General features: G+C 39.1%; 1 protein-coding gene across 2 annotated transcripts in view; it reads right to left on the reverse strand.

Annotated features, from left to right (window-relative positions):
* Positions 1-9,728, reverse strand: part of LOC139446713 (SRSF protein kinase 1-like) — a 62,284-nt gene extending 52,556 nt beyond the window's left edge. The window contains exons 1-2 of one of the 2 annotated variants that reach the window (XM_071228007.1): positions 9,672-9,728; positions 9,503-9,581 (exon numbers count right to left, since the gene is read on the reverse strand). In XM_071228007.1, the coding sequence (XP_071084108.1) occupies positions 9,503-9,581; positions 9,672-9,696 (104 nt within the window). In that variant the 5' untranslated portion in view covers positions 9,697-9,728. Of the gene's footprint in view, positions 1-1,067; positions 1,158-9,502; positions 9,582-9,671 lie in introns of those variants that run through there. The other variant, XM_071228008.1, reaches the window with a different exon arrangement.
* Positions 9,729-17,641: the final 7,913 nt, after the last annotated feature.

Raw genomic sequence — 17,641 nt, forward strand, 5'->3', positions numbered from 1 at the left:
TAAACGAAATAATTAATAAAAGAACCCTTATATTTCTGCCATAATGTAATTTTTTTTCATAAAGTACTTCAATATCAAATACAATTCACACAATTGCATAATAATGATAAACCAAGTGAAATATTTGCAGGAAAATGTCAATCAGAAAGTTATTTAAAACACTCAAAATGACAATGACACCCAATACATTAACCAAGGACAATGGCAACATTATTCCTACTGACATAAAGTAGGTCAAGTTAGCATTCAAGTTTTGACTTCCTTGTGAACTTTGCCATGAAGTTTCAATCACACAATTAACATTAAATGTAGTTCATGAAAATGCACGTATGATTATCATTCGCCTGCAACATTATATATACTTTATCTATATCATGTCAGTGCAGGAATTTAAGGAGATTTCTACCGCCCAGAGATCCAGTTTAGGGCTTTCTCTTATTTTGACCTGAGGGCACATCTTTTATCTCTAAGCTGAAAAACAACCTCTCGACTTTCAGCTTAGTAATAAAACGTGCAATGTTATTTACAAAATAAGGAGAAATTTGAAAGCCAAACACTCTAGAAAAAGAAACTTCAAAAATTGTCTTTGATTAACACTAAGTGTCTCATTATTATTAACTGTACAAATATTGATTGGTAGCTAAATTATAATTGGTGACATTAAAAAGGCAAGCTCTATTTTGCAAATCATATTAAACACCCCGAGCACAGTCTCTTACATTACACACAATCTATTACATGAACAACACCGATCCACAGAAAAGAAGCTATCAAGAACTAATCAATATGTACCAGTCAAGATACACAATACCAAACAACTAAGGCACATAAAACTGAATTCGATATTAAGTTCATGTCTACTTAATGCATGGAATTCTGGAAATGTGAAAAGTAAAATCCATTAGAAAACTTGTGCCTTCTTTGCTGGTAGAAATCAGTTGTCTTCCCTCATTTTCAGATTAAAACAAAAGATAAAATAGTTTGCATGGAACACAAGCATAAGAGAAGTGGGATCAAACTTCAACTCTAATGAAATAGGAGGTAGGAGACACCCTGGGGTAACTAACCTTCTCCGGAAACCAGTAGGATGTCCAAGCATCTTGTACTCCTCCCATCTTCTTTCACAGTAGTCAATGCAGGCAACAACTCAAGGCAGGCTGCCTGTTTAACAGTTTACTGCCAGGCCTGGCAGATAGGGGGTAATTACATGATGGGAGCTGCCTCGCTCACCTACTATTTATAGCACAATCACATAAGCTGCTCAGAGTGCTGTCCCTTTGTAATGGCAATCAGGGAAAGGCACTGCCACCACAGTAAACTTGTTAGTTAGTATGGGATATTCCATGACAGTTCGAATGAGGTTAAGGAATTGTGGGAGATTTGTTTTTGTGGATTCAGACAATCAATCGATGCTGACAGTCAGAAGTAATGGATATGTACAGGAGATATATTTTTTTACAAACACATGGTTTGAGGTTCTTGTGATGGTTAAGAAGGAACTCCATAAATTATGCTAATGCTCTTAACAACATTATCAAATACTGAATTATTTTGTTACTGAAGATAAAATTGCAAATCACCCATTTAGCATTTTGTGTGCCATCAAAACCATAACTTTTGAAAAAATATTCATAAATGTTGATAAACTTAAAATAACAATGATAGAAAATGAAACTTGCACATAAAAATAACTGTTAAACTGAAGTCATGTACATAGCAGAGAAAAACATACTTCTGTGTAAAATGCACATGATGCATAATCATGACAATTGGGCAACATGTTTTAAAATTTACATCTTATATTTGAAGTGGAAAACACTGTATCATTCCAGAGCTATCAAAGAATTGAAAAAATACAGCTTCAGAATTGTAGGTAAAACCAGTTCATCTTTACCATCACCAGAAATTATGTAAATACTTCCTAATCACCAAGTATTACTACAACAAATGACATTTCGATTGACTAACAACCTGTAATAATCAGCACAATTATCAACCACAAGCAAGTTAATTTACAAAAGCTAATGACTGTCTATCTGGAATATATACAATGTGTAGTACATGTAGTATGAAACAGCCTGACTCCTCAGACAATGTCAGAAGCATGACAAGAAATAGATTTAAATATACACGAAGTAACAGGGCCTCTAAAACAAATCCACATCTTCATCACACATTCACACCAACTTTTCTTTTTATTATGTTTGTTGTTGTTGTTGTTGAGATCCACCCCACATGTTCCAGCATAGCAAGGAGTATTTTGGGTCCCAATGAATTGAAAAGTAAGGGATTGGCAGTATATTCATTGTATTACATTATCAATATTATCGATAGTGCAGCATGACATCGATGTCAATTATGATATTCAATTTGTCAGCGATTGGGCCATAGACAATTGCAATGCATCAATAGTAAGATCAATCTTTACTCTTTACAAGTGACACACAGGCACTTAGCGGTGACAATGACCCAGCCAAGCACTTTGATCCACATTCAGCAGCAATTTGACTGTGGCCAACCTCACCCCATTTCAGTCATCACTTACTGAGATAATTGAGAAACACCAACCTGATCTGATGCCCTGGAGAAAGACGAATGCAGGCAACTGCCTTGAGGATGACATTCATGATTATGTTCATGTTCAGCTACAAATTACTTTTTATGTAAATGTCTAAATATCATACTGACAAGGAAATCAATGCATCCAGGAAATGTACAACACTATTTTTCAGAAATACCTTTCATTTCACTCATTAAACACTGTTATAGGGGTTTTTTCCCCCTTAGAAATCAATTGCAGACTCTTGGTGTCTGCAACTGATGTTGCAACTGATGTTTCTATGAAGGGTAAAACAAAATTTCTGATTGTAATGGTGTATACAAGTGAGCACTGTACAAATCTGACAAGTCAGATAAAGATACTTTTCATAAACTACTTCATCACATCTGACAGTTCCTCAGATAATTCAGTCAGTTGTTAAGTCTGGTTGAGTTTTAGTTGGCCAAGTCAGTTTTGGTAGAGGTTGTCTCCATAGTATCACTAGGAGGGGTGGAAATTAACCAAGAACATCTACTAGCCAAAATAGTGATAATACAGCAAATACCGCCAAAACTACATTTGAAAATCAACTAGCCTTTAGGATATATTAAAATTTAACAAAACCGGCCCAAACTAGTTTTAATTTCCATCCCTATTACTATTACTGTAGTAGTCTTGCAAGTTTAAGACAATTTCTTAAGTTGCTTGTATTCATCATAATTTCATAATGTGCCATTAATAGAAAATTATCTTTGCTGTTTGAGCGAGCTGGTTTAAGACCACTTTGAACAGTGTTCCGCTTATATCATGGCATGTCTTCTCATTTTGGAAGGAAATCCTGAAGTGATGCAGATGAAGATCTGACATTTATCACTTTGGCGAAACTGTCGGGGATGTTGCTATATGTTACTGATCAATATTCGGGCAAGTAGAAGTTCTTGGTTGACTTCCATGCCTGTGATCACCAGTAAGGTGCTGACGAACCATGAATCCTCTTCAGGGGAATCTGGGATTCAAACCCACAATCACAGAATACCTGTATGATATTGAGTTAGCAGTCAAATTGAACACTGTCTTATGTGGCAGGAAAGAATAAAGTGATGCAGGTTGGAACCTCTTACAACTTGTGTTTGTTGTTTAATGTTTAATGAATTATTCCAGCTATATGATGCAGCAATATGGTGTCTGGACTGGACAACCCTGTAATTGATATTATGACTTATGAGCATAGATCCATGCAATTAGGATACAATGACGACCAATACTAACCCAGATTTTCAAAGGGTCTACCAACTTGTGAAACCTACTGGCATGGATGTGGTGCTTACAGAACAAGAACGAAAATCAGGGTGAATCTGGGAATGAAACTGACAAATGCTGTCTTGGTTATGCATTGTTCAGTAATACAACTACACTACAAATGATGATATCTTAGATCACACCTGCCCTCTTAGTAGAAGTGATGTTCTGATGATCAATCATAGCTGGTGATAAGTTGGTTACCTTATACTGATGTCATGATTAATTTACAAAAGTCAACAATTAAGAGAAAATGTCAAATTTTCAATAGTGCTTTGAAAATCCAACCAGGGTTTTATGATTACGATTGAAATCTTACAACCACCATTAAAATAAGATCCCTTGTCATAAGTCTATGTTAAAGTATGGGATCAACTTAGCGCTATGATCGATTTGTGGAATGGGGACCTGTGCCTCAAGGAGATGAAGCCACACTTAGAAATGATACTTTTCAACCAAAATAACCTGTGACTGTTTATCATATGAACATGATGAAGCTAAGTATAAATGTTCCACACAAATAAACTGGACATGGAAAATGAAAATACCATATGAATGTCAAAATAATTCAGAAATTGATAAGGATATTATCAAACACTTAAATTCCAAAGGACACACCTAAAGTAAACATCTCTGAAGTCCTTGCAGCAGACTTGAAAGTAATAATGTCTATGTGTTCTATCCCTGCTAACCCTTTTTCATTATATGAATCAATACCTATTCAGATGGAACACTCTTGCAGAAGAAATATTAAATAAATTAACAAGATACAATAGAGCAACTTCATTTGTTCCAATATTTCATAATAAAGTACAGTCAGATTTAGCATCAATGACATAGAAAATAATGTTGGAAAGCTGTAGTTGGTTTCACTGCTGTTCATTTTGTTTATCAACATGATCAAAGACTAAACAGAGCATCATTTCCTTAAACTACTTTTGACAGGACAACCTCTTGAATATTCTGTACAATTTCCTTATATCAACACAATGTTAGGTTCACATACTAGCATCACAGGCATCATACCGGGCAAATCTAAGAAACTAAGCATCACTTCAAACTACAAACAAGTGAGCAGGGGGTCCATACTTTGTTTAAAGTCTTAGTAATGTAACTACAAATGAGGTCTCAGTTAATGTTGGGTCAGTAAGGTTTCACACAACTTGTCAATATTCCTGCAGTGTTATAGTAATGACACCTAAAAAGGTTTCCATACACTTCCCACGAGGGGGTTCAAACCCTGTGTCTAGTGAAGCTTTCAAACCACCCGGCTACCCCATCATCACCAACAGTGAGTGAATATGGCTTTAATGTGCTTTTATCAATATTCCAGCAATATCACTGTGGGGGACAACAGAAATGGGCTGGGGAAATCGAACCTGGGTCTTCAGCGTGGCGAGCTAACACATTAATCCCCTGGCAATAACACCGCTGCTCACCACCAAAAACCATACTCAACATTAAGCCATTTTGCAAATACATGTAGTAGGCATGCTTAAGATGAGTGAGTGACTTGGGTTTTACGCCACTTTTAGCAATATTCCAGCAATATCACAGCGGGGGACACCATAAATGGGCTTCACACATTGTACCCATGTCGGGAATCGAACCCGGGTCTTAGGCCTGACAGGCGAACGCTTTAACCACTGGACTACCTGACAGCCCCTGCTTAAGATGAAACATCCAATATTTTACAAATAGTCTGATGAATACAAAAAGGGACAATTCCAAAACATGATAATATATCCCCCCAAAACATCACTTCAGTAAATCTGTTTCCACAAGATCTGTTGTCTACAATAAAAACATCATTTCTGAAATTGGTATTGTTTACCAAAGAAAACCATAACAAACACATGTACTCTCATTGAGCAGGTAAACTTCAGGACCAAAATAGTTTTCACCATCCTTGATCTTAACCACTTGTCCGAAGCCAGAGTCTTGAACATGTTGAAAACTTCTTTGTTTGTTTATTGTTTAACGCCGCACTCAGTAATAGTCCAGCTATATGACGGTGGTCTGTAAATAATCGAGTCCGGACCAGACAATCCAGTGATTGACACCATGTGCATCGATCTATGCAATTGGGATATGATGACATGCATCAACCAAGACAGTGAGTCTGACCACCCGGTCCCGCTAGTCGCTTCTTACAAGCATGGGTTGCTGAAAACCTGTTCCACCCTGGAGCTAATTGAAGACGGTCTGTAAATAATCGATTCTGGACAAGACAATCCAGTGATTGACATGAGCATCAACCCATGCAAATAACATATGATTCAACTTATCACCTTGCGTAAAATACTTTGACAAAATGTGAAATAAACAACTTTGGTTATCATTGTCTTTGTTTCTTCTCTTTTTTGTTTAATGTCGCACTCAGCAGTATTCCAGCTATATGATGACAATCTGTAAATAATCAAGTCTGGACCAAACAATCCAGTGATTGACATAATAAGTATTGACTAACACAATAGGCACAAGACGACATGTCATGAGACTGACCACCGATCCCACTAGTTGCTTCCTACGATAAGAATGGGTTGCTGAAGACCTATTCTAACCTTGATCTTCATGGTATCATTGTCCACGGTACAAATATTTATGGCATTCCAAATTTAGTGCCCTTGAAAAAAAAAAATTCAGAAGAGTTGTTTACAAGTCACCTCCAAAAGCCATAACATTAGTCACACAACAATATCAACTGGAAAGGTTTTAATTCAAATATGGGAATTTTTACTGATATTTGCTGCACACTTGGTGCTGTACATTGGTCCCTGGGTAAGACTATATATATCCCTGTGGTATCCAGTCGATTTGATATAACAAAATATATTCACTAGTTCTCCTACTTTTGCAGCACGTGCCAAAACTTTTGATTCTTCTTCAATCTTCATCATCATTCCCTGAAGATCTTTATGTGTATATACTACAGCATATATGGACTCTTATTAGCAGAGTTTACTAAACCCAAAGACATTTTACTAGACTTGAGAAACGAACTAGTGGTAATTGAGAATGGACACAAATATTTACGTTGTAAGTCCGATGGGATGCAAGAAAGCATGTACGAATCATTAAAATCGTCAAGCGAAGAGTGACGCAAAAAAAGACAGACCTGGGAATGTGTCAACATTAGTGAATCCAATGGGTATGGCGCTGACAAAAACAGGACCAAACAAGTTAGAACACTAACAGGACTTGAGTATGCACAAGAAATTGTCCTTTTTTTCAATCTCAATAAAATAAGAGCTTTAAGTCCTGATTCACAAACATACTTAGTCGAGATCAAATCACCCAATATTGGCAATATTACTAATATTTGGTGCAGATGAAACTCCCCCCACCAAAAAAGATGTCACTTATCATGCTTATTGAAATACAGAACAGAAATGATAGCATAAAATATTCACAATATAGCATGGTTGTTATTATCCATTCAGAACAACTAGTTTATGTTTATTATCTAGAGGCTGATGTTGCACATGCTGCTTGGAATGTTGTGTTTGACTCCTATGAAAATTTGGAAACAACTGCTTGAATCATTATAATATTTGGAGGAAGATGGGGAAAGACATAAGTCTACATAGATGTTTTTCTAATCACTCACCAATAAGTCATTACGCAGAGGTGTGTACCTATTGGTTACATCCAACTAGTCTGCAGCTCATTTCAGACTAGTGGCTCATGCAAAATAACTGGATTTGGGGAGAAAACAACTAGTCTCTGACTAGTGGACTATCCTGTTATATGGGTAAATCATCAAAAATACTTCTACATCCAAAGGGATGCCTTTACATGGGTGCAGGTTGCATCGTAAGAATGCCTTTCAAAGAATTCAAAAAGTAACACCAAATGTGATGTAATGAACCAGACTACTTTTCCTCTTCTTCTCAACAAAACATTGCTCCTGGTTGCTTGAACAAAGAATTTATCAGATCAAAATGATAAAAATGATAAAAATAACAAAATAATATTCATGTCCTCAAAGGTAATGAGCTCTCCACATTCACATGAAGGCGAAAATTAGAAATAAATAATTAGAGACAAAAACATAACAGCTGACAATCACTTTCATGCATGCATATGACTGTGATCAGAAAATATATGGGAACGACACCCTCATGCTTTCCTAAGCGTTCTCTGAAAACAATTTAAACTTAGCACACAAAAAACAGGAGTAATGCCCTTAATTGTTTCCATTCAACCTTACATAAATAGTATCTCAATGACAACACCCATATCTTGCTTACACATCAGGGTACATCATATGATCATGTATAATCACCCATCCCATCAGAAAGGGAACCTTGTGTCGGCTTACAAATAACATTAGCATTCTGAAGAAAGACAGTCTAGACACTGCTCATATTGATTAAAAATGAAAGCTAAAACTTGTAAAAGTGATTTTTAAATATGCAAAAACTTCTACATGCAAAGTAAACTTCGACATCCATGGTTTCACCTTAGGTATGAAAACAGGGAATCATGAGCATGAGTTATCTTTTAGTCTTAAATACTGTGAACATAACAAGAATAACCTCATTTACATTGTGTAGAATAAATGCATAATTCAGTTACAGGTTCAAGAATGCTTTTGGAAGACTCTGTACTGACTGATAAAAAAATGTTATTTAATCTAAACATGTAGACTAACATCTAGTATCTGAAATGAGCATATTTTATAGGAAAAACAAGTTGTTAAATTCTCTTACTAACATATAATATAAAGGAACCCAGAGACTATTATAGACTTGCATGGACTGTATTGGATATATTTGGCTCAGCGTACATATGACAGACTACTAAACATGCTAAAAACCTGATTGATGTGGTCGAACCATACACAAAAACAGTACAATATCCATGTCAAATATATGTATGACTGTCTCCCCAACTCAGTTAGAAAAAATACATCCACAGGCACATTGATATTAAGCCAGATTTTCAAAACAGTACCACATAGGAAACACATCCCAATTCATACTGTATGAGTGATAAGAGTCACTCAACTGCAACATGTACAATGGAATAAAGCCTGAGTTTGTCCTGTGGGAAGAATGGCTCCAGTAGTATTCAGTGTAAGTGAGGTGTCATTTCACATATTTAGCTCCAACCCACAAAATCAATACCAATTAAGAATTAAATCTCGCAATGTAAATCCACTATTTTGATTGAAATAGCATGGCCTTCCCAACCGTTACACACAATTTGGTAATTAAAACAGATGTGTAAACACAGACTTCAGTCTGTTCACGGTGACAACAAGATGTTCACGTTATGTTGCCAAGAACAAAAACAATCCCCAGACATGGGTGGCCAGCAATAATAAGCTGATTTCAAAATGGGGGCTGAATCGACCAGGGAACTAAACAGTTGCTGGTGTACTAATTAAGTATGGGGCTGTGAATGGAATCTAACGACGGCGTTTCGCTTGTGAATGGAGCGTGGACCTGTCACTAGGCATGATCCACACGTGTTCAAGAATGAATCATTAGCGACATGTCTAGCAAAGATGGAACAAAAACAATCGACCTGAATGGTCACGAAATCAGACAGAGACATGTACTCGAATCAGAAATATTCGGAACCACAACCTGACAGGAAATCAGAAGGATTGTTTCCCGAGTGATTCAGAAGCGAATAAACCAATGTTTTACTTACGAGGCTCTCTTTGACTTGTCGTCGTTTTTAAAACGCGGTTTAGCTTTTGAGCGCTTCTTCCGCGCCTGAATGGCCAAAGCTGAAACGACATATGAAATATGCGGTTACTACTTAACTGATAAGTCATGAAATCATCAAGACAACTTTATGTTGGGTGAAAATACCGAACCTTTTCTAGGAATTTTCGAGCTCATCGTCTTCTCTCAGATACATTTGGAGACCCGGTACGCATGCGTGATATATGACAGTGGCATTGTGGGATATGACTTCCGGACACAAGCCCGAGCAATGAACAGTGCTGAAGCGGGGTAGCGCATTACATTGCAGCGCCAAATTCAAAATAATGGAGGTGAAACGACAACATAACCAACCGCATGCACAGTGGTAAAACGATGCAGGTACCTTTGAACATAGCGAAATATGGTAATTTCGACTTTCTTACTGCGAACACACCAAGATGCTGAAGGTTCAAAAGATTCCTCCTGGTTTCTAAACAATTTTTCCAAAGTCACGAACACTGGCGTTTCCCAAGTTAACCAACACATGCGGAATAAGCCAGGAAATCTAAACTGGCTAATGTGATGGTCGACATAACTCTCGCCTGTCTCGCGATAAAACGAATGACGTCACAAAACAAGCACTGTCCGTTACTCTACGTAACTATGAACTATGACGTTACATTTTATTATTCAGTGTGACGTCACAGATTCGTCATTTTCTCGAGTGGGTGTTCTATTTGGAAGATAACCAGACACAAGTTTCGCGTATTATCGACAAAACGCTTTTAGAACCTTTTTACGCCAAGCTTTAGATATGAATTATAAATTGATATATAAAAACATTGCATTTTCTTTGTTTGTATGCGTGACTGTGCCATGACATCATATTTGAGAAAAAGTATTGTTTATAATGGCGTATATCGATACAAACTTCAGGTATTGCCATGTCCGAGAAATAATAAGAGGATATGGTATCAAGCAGCTGTGATATTTATAACAAATACGTTTGTTTCAAATGTTAATGAAATTTGAAATGGCATACGTTTTTAATCTCCAGCCGATTAAGTTAAATAATCATGGCGTGTACAAATGGAAAATAAGGGGATTTTGATTTCTGTATTCACCTACAATTAATTTTGAAAGAAAATAGATTTGGGTTTGTTTAATTAATGTAATCATAACAGTTTGAGGGATGCTTTATAACAGAATGCTATGGATCACATGTAACAGAAAGCTTCATGGGATGCTCTATAACAGAGACTTATGGTATGCTATATAACAAAGGTATATGGTATGATATGTAACAAAGCTATGTAACGGCAAGCTATTTGGGATGCTGTTCAACAAATCTTTGGGAAGCCATATAACAATGCTGTATAGGATGCTATAAAAGATAACCATATGGGATGGTATATGACAGAAAGCCTTGGAATCCTAAACAACAGAAAGCTATATGGGATCCTTTATCACAGAAAGCTATAGACCGCTATATAACATAACATAAACCTATGGGCTACTATTTACCAGAGAAAGGTACGGCCTTTAGGGAATACGATTCCACAATACGCATTGGTATGATGATACTCAAGAGAACATACATTGTACATGATGAACGACATCCTTACACGGTAGAACGAGAAACCGATATCGATAGCTGACACAGTGCCTTGATGTACTGTCAAATATCGAGACACACTGCAAAGCTATCAGCATGAAAGTATTACTAATCCTGACAATGATCTGTTATAAAACAACACTGCAATGTAACGACACAATCGAAAATCTTGCTGAAAAATGGTTAAACTGTTTTTTTGAAGAAGCCATTAAAAGAGTATTCTCAGTCAGCAATGTTACATGATTGTAAGTAACGAAACAAGGGCCAGAAAATAGCAGTGGTTGGTAGAAGAAGGGTACGACGGAGATACACAAACGGCCAGGTAGAATTTATCACCACCCGATTCTCAGGTAAGTCTGTCCTTACTACGATAGGGATACATGGGATTTTGTTCTACACTGGAATAGGTTAGATATGAGAGACCTAACTCGATACATGAGACCGATCAATTAGACGTTAACCCTTTCACCACAAATGTGCATGGCCATATCGTGTGAGTGCGATAATGCCGCTTTACGCCGCAATAAGCAATATTCCAGCTATATCAGGACCTGGGACAGTGTGACCAGTGGTTGGTAGCATGGGCACCGATCGATATCCGATACTCGCTTCGGGTATGGGGTACAGGGTACCTTGTAACCACCCGATTCTCACTCCAGGTATTGGGTAATGTTACCCACTGATTCTATCTCCGGGTATCTGGTACTTGTTGAAATCCGATTGTCGCTCCAGGTATTGGGTACTTCGTAACCACCCAATTCTCACTCCAGGTATTGAATAGTTAGTACCTTGTTACCTCCAGATTTTCGCTCCAGGTATTGGGTACTTTGTAACCACCCGATTCTCGCTCCAGGTATTGGATAGTTGGTACTTTGTTACCTCCAGATTGTCGCCCCAGGTATTGGGTACTTTGTAACCACCCAATTCTCGCTCCAGGCATGGCCGTACTGGGTACTTGGAAACAAACCGATTGTCGCTCCACTTATTGGGCACTCGGTACGTTGTAACCACCCGATTCTCGCTCTAGGTATTGGATACTGGGTACTTTGTAACTACCCGGTTGTCAGTCAAGGTATCGGGTTCTGGGTACTTTTTAACCACCCGATTGTCACTCTGGGTATCGGGTACTGGGTACTTTTTAACCCCCCGATTCTCGCTCCAGGCATGGGGAATATTACAATCATTTTAGAAACTAAAGCGGTTCAATGTTTAAAGTAGAATAAAGCGGTCGTCCCTGGAGTTGCGTCCCTTGGGCACCCCAGAAAGCTGTGGCCGTGTCATTTAAACTGCCCAGTAAGCAGTTACGATATTCAAAACACCTCACTAGGGGTCATTTGAAGCGGGACATCACTTGGATACAATGTTTTTGAAACATTGTCAACCTATACAGTAGATTTATCTTGTAAATATGTAGACACTTGTAAACAGGTCATATTTGTCCAGATCTGAACAAGTAACTTCAGTAAAAAGTGCATTCCAACCTTAATTTGGAGACTTCAAAAATCATTTTATGAAGGGTGATATAGTAAAGCTAGTTAGCTATATTAAATGATTTTATCGCATCGATAAATTTAATGCTGCAATCATATATGCAGTTTCAATCCGTTGAAGAAATGTATCGGAAACATGTTCAAATTCCACTAATCTGAACAATATTGATCCTGGCACCACGTTTCTTTTTTAACATTACGTAAAATAAATGCATTTTCAATTCGACATTTTTTCTTAAAATGACGTACGGAAACTTTCTGCACCTTCATCTGAATAGTGTGAGATACATTCACGCGGATAACAGCCCACAATGTTTGTATACTGCATATATCTGGTTGTCATGCTCAGCTGTGGCATGGAGTAAATATATTGAAATACCTTGTTCATTTTGCAATACAATTTGTAATCAAACTCCCGAGCAATGCCTTGATGAATTCAAGCGTGTGTCGCTGTACACTGGTTATTAAACGGTATCTAAAGTGCGTTCATGAACAGTACGTTATTAAATTGACACAGTCCCACGGGTCATGTTATATGTTCGTAACCGATTTGGCCTAGTGGAATCCAAAACCTGTTTTTCAGGTTAGCTCTACTAATACCTAGTCGTCTTAAGAGCCGCAATTCGCTATGCAGAGTTATGTCCCTTGGGCACGCCAGAAATCTATGATTGTGTGTTCGAACCCCGGTTCGCCCCAATTATATTTCTCGGTTTGTCAGCACCATACCCGTGCTCGTAGGCTTCAACAAAGTGGTAAACGTCTAAGACCTGCATCACTTCGGACTTTCCTCCCACTTTAAGCCATAATGCGTTTTTCCACTTTGCCAGTGAGCCGTGATAATCCCTAAAACAATGTGGGATTGAGGTTTGGTCAGTTCCAGACTTTTTTTATCACAGGTTCAGTAATCACACTGTTTACAAGTGAATTTGGATTGGTAACTTTTTAAAAATATAATCAGAAAATGTGTTTATGCAAATAGTATAAAACATATTATTGCTAATCATGGTGCAATGCAATTGATACACTAGGCATTTGTCACTGTACATAAAACATAATACATTAACATATTTATATAAGCATAAACATTTATCACTGTTCATAAAACGTGTTACATAATACATAATACAAATATTCATTGTGGATCACCAACAAGGTGAGTGACGGCATCACCATATTCAAATATAGTGTAAGGTCCTCTACAGGGTTTTTTTACACGATGTCGTTGTGGGGGTGAGTGAGTGAGTTGGGTGTAACGCCGCTTTTAACAGTATTCCAGTTATATCACGGCGTGTCAGCTTAATTCGGGAGGAAAGCCCGAAGTGATGCAGGTCTCAGACGTTTAGCACTTCGGTGAAACCCACGAGCAGCGGTTTGGTACTGACAAACCTAGAAACATAATCGGGGCGAAGCGGGATTCGAACCCACAATCATAGGTTTATGGCGTGCCCAAGGGACGCAACTCTGCACAGCGAATCGCGGCGCCTTAGACGATCCACCCGTGTCCCCGATGCCGTTGTGGGGTTGAGTGTTGCTGGGCAGCCCATGGGCGGATACAGCTTTTTTGAAAAGCCGGGGGGTGGGGGGGGGGGGGGGGGGGGGGGGGTGGGGGGTGTGTGCACAATTAAGATCTATTTATTGTCTTTGGTGGTAATTTATACAGAAATAAACATTTAGTAGTTCATCGTTTCGTGTCATGTCCACTTGTCATCTTGCAGCCGCCAACGGGCTGATTGACTGTCACACTCGGATTGAGGGATTATTACTCAGTTAAAACAGACTATATATAGCCAACAGAGCATTGTACCACAACCACTAAGTCTTCCAGCAAACTGGCAAATTGTTCACCAACCACCATGATATAAGTGGAATACAATTCAAACCCACTTCACCTGCTCCACCCTCACTCACTCATGCGACCCGTGAAGGTCCTGGGTAGTACGGGTCTTCAGCAACCCATGCTTGCCGTAAAAGGTGACTATGCTTGTCGTAAAAGGCGTCTAACGGGATGGGTGGTCAGGCTCGCTGACTTGGTTGATGCTTGTCATCGTATCCCAATTGCGTGGATCGATGCTCATGGTGTCAATCACAGGATTGTCTTGTCCGGACTCGATTATTTACAGACCGCCGTCATATAGCTGGAATATTGATGATTGCGGCGTTAAACAACAAACAAACGCTCGCCCAACAGTGTCAAATGCCAAAAGGGAATAATAGCTTCAGCATGTGCTGTTTTAGTGCAGTGACTGTGTTACGCTTCCTTCCACAAAGGTGGGCTGCTCCAAACGCTAAAGTTTACTGATGAAACAGATTTAACTGACCATCCCGTTTATGCTTGTACCGGGGCACGGGTGGCTCAGTCGTCTAAGGCGCCGCGATTTGCTGTGCAGAATTGCGTCCCTTGGGCATGCCAGAAACCTATGATTGTGGGTTCGAATCCCGCTTCGCCCCGATTATGTTTCTAGGTTTGTCAGCAACATACCCGTGCCTGTGGGTTTCACCGAAGTGGTAAACGTCTGAGACCTGCATCACCTCGGGCTTTCCTCCCTCAGGCTTTCCTCCCTCATAGAGTAGACCGCCTCCGTGGTTTAGTGGTAGAACGTCCGCCCGCTGAGCGGAAGGTCGGTGGTTCAATCCCCGGCCGCGTCATACCAAAAGACGTTCAAAGATGGTACTTGTTCTCACCCTGTCTGGCGCTCGACAATAAAGGGGATTTGTCGGCTAGGAGTCAGTACACTGTCTTAGTGGGGTATTCATGTAAAACCGCGGCATGGTATCTCAGTGAGCTAGCACTACAAATCGGCATCAGTCCGGACTAGTACAAGCAGCCACACACACACGTGCATGTACGTCGCTATATAAGTGCAATACTCTTGGACGCGACTTTAAACACAAATTCACATCAAGTCACCTAGTTTGAGTAGCAAATGTGAGAATTTTTTATTTAGTTAGTTTAATCAAAGTGAAGAAAGAAATGTATAGTTTTATAAAATGCCTGTCGTGGACGTCTGGGCTCCAAATTCGGCGAATCCTAAGAAAGACCAGTTCTGAGCAGGATTTGAAGACTTCTCGAGTTCCTGATTGCTGCTTGACATTTACTCAAGACGGGCTTGTTCTCTTAATTACATAACGTGTTATTGTATGCCTGCCTTACCCTCCAAACAGTGAATGTGTTATTCTTTTCGACGCATCCCATTCATATTAATAATTGGTCAATTTTGCCGATATTAGTGTCCAGGCAACTGACATATAGCTATTAACGATGATATTAGTGTTTTTCTTTTCTGTTCGTTTACTTGCTTATACCGAATAGCTTAAATACCATCGATAAAATGTTTGTCGACATCCACACACGCAGAGAGGGGAACAGACAGCAACAAGGACAGAAGAGTTACCTCCCTTCCCCCACCGCACATTTCTGGCCAATTTTCAAGCATCGGTAAAATGGCGTTACTGTGAACAATCACCAGGTCAGCCCCATCAGATAGCAGCCATATGTGAAGAACACGATGAAGTTTTGTTATTTTCCTGCAATCATACCTGTCACCATACCTTATGCCTCGGCAACTAGGGCTACAATGTCTTCCTACACATCAAAGAATACGATGGATCTACAGGACCTCCATCTTGGCATCTTCTTCGTTTAATGTTATTGATTGTTCAATCTTTGGAGAAGAAATGAACACTGGTTTATGTACTATTTTTGTGACCACCTCCGTGGTCTAATGGATAGAGCGTCTGTTCAGAGAACGAAGGGTCATGGGTTCGATCCCCGGCCGCGTCATTCCAAAAGACGTTAAAAGATGGTACTTGTTCTTACCCTGCCTGGCGCTCGGCATTAAGGGGCTAAAACAAGGAAGGGTCGGCTCGGAGCTAGTATATTGTGATATTATTTACATACAGGATCACAGGATTGTCTTGTCCAGACTCGATTATTTAGAGCCCGCCGTCATATAGCTGGAATATTGCGGCGTTAAACAAACTAACTAATGTTCTGCATAGTTCCATATAGCACAGTCTTTTCTTGTACCACAGTAAAGTCTTTTCTTGTACCTTACTGCAGTCTTTCCTTGTACCTTACTGCAGTCTTTCCTTGTACCATAGTGCAGTCTTTCCTTGTACCATGGTGAAGTCTTTCCTTGTACCATAGTGAAGTCTTTCCTTGTACCACAGTGAAGTCTTTCCTTACACAGTGAAGTCTTTCCTTGTACCACAGTGAAGTCTTTCCTTGAACCATAGTGAAGTCTTTCCTTGTACCTTACTGCAGTCTTTCCTTGTACCATAGTGCAGTCTTTCCTTGTACCATGGTGAAGTCTTTCCTTGTACCATGGTGAAGTCTTTCCTTGTACCATAGTGAAGTCTTTCCTTGTACCACAGTGAAGTCTTTCCTTACACAGTGAAGTCTTTCCTTGTACCACAGTGAAGTCTTTCCTTGAACCATAGTTAAGTCCTTTCTTGTACCTTACTGCAGTCTTTCCTTGAACCATAATGAAGTCTTTCCTTGTACCATAGTGCAGTCTTTCCTTGTACCACAGTGAAGTCTTTCCTTGTACCATAGTGAAGTCTTTCCTTGTACCACAGTGAAGTCTTGCCTTGTACCACAGTGAAGTCTTTCCTTGTACCACAGTGAAGTCTTTCCTTGTACCACAGTGAAGTCTTTCCTTGTACCATAGTGCAGTCTTTCCTTGTACCACAGTGAAGTCTTTCCTTGTACCATAGTGAAGTCTTTCCTTGTACCATAGTGAAGTCTTTCCTTGAACCATAGTGAAGTCTTTCCTTGTACCATAGTGAAGTCTTTCCTTGTACCACAGTGAAGTCTTGCCTTGTACCACAGTGAAGTCTTTCCTTGTACCACAGTGAAGTCTTTCCTTGTACCACAGTGAAGTCTTTCCTTGTACCATAGTGCAGTCTTTCCTTGTACCACAGTGAAGTCTTTCCTTGTACCATAGTGAAGTCTTTCCTTGTACCATAGTGAAGTCTTTCCTTGAACCATAGTGAAGTCTTTCCTTGTACCACAGTGAAGTCTTTCCTAGTACCA

The sequence above is a fragment of the Haliotis cracherodii genome, unplaced genomic scaffold (genome assembly GCF_022045235.1).
Source record: "Haliotis cracherodii isolate W230 unplaced genomic scaffold, xgHalCrac1.p SCAF_6, whole genome shotgun sequence".
NCBI lineage: Eukaryota > Metazoa > Mollusca > Gastropoda > Lepetellida > Haliotidae > Haliotis > Haliotis cracherodii.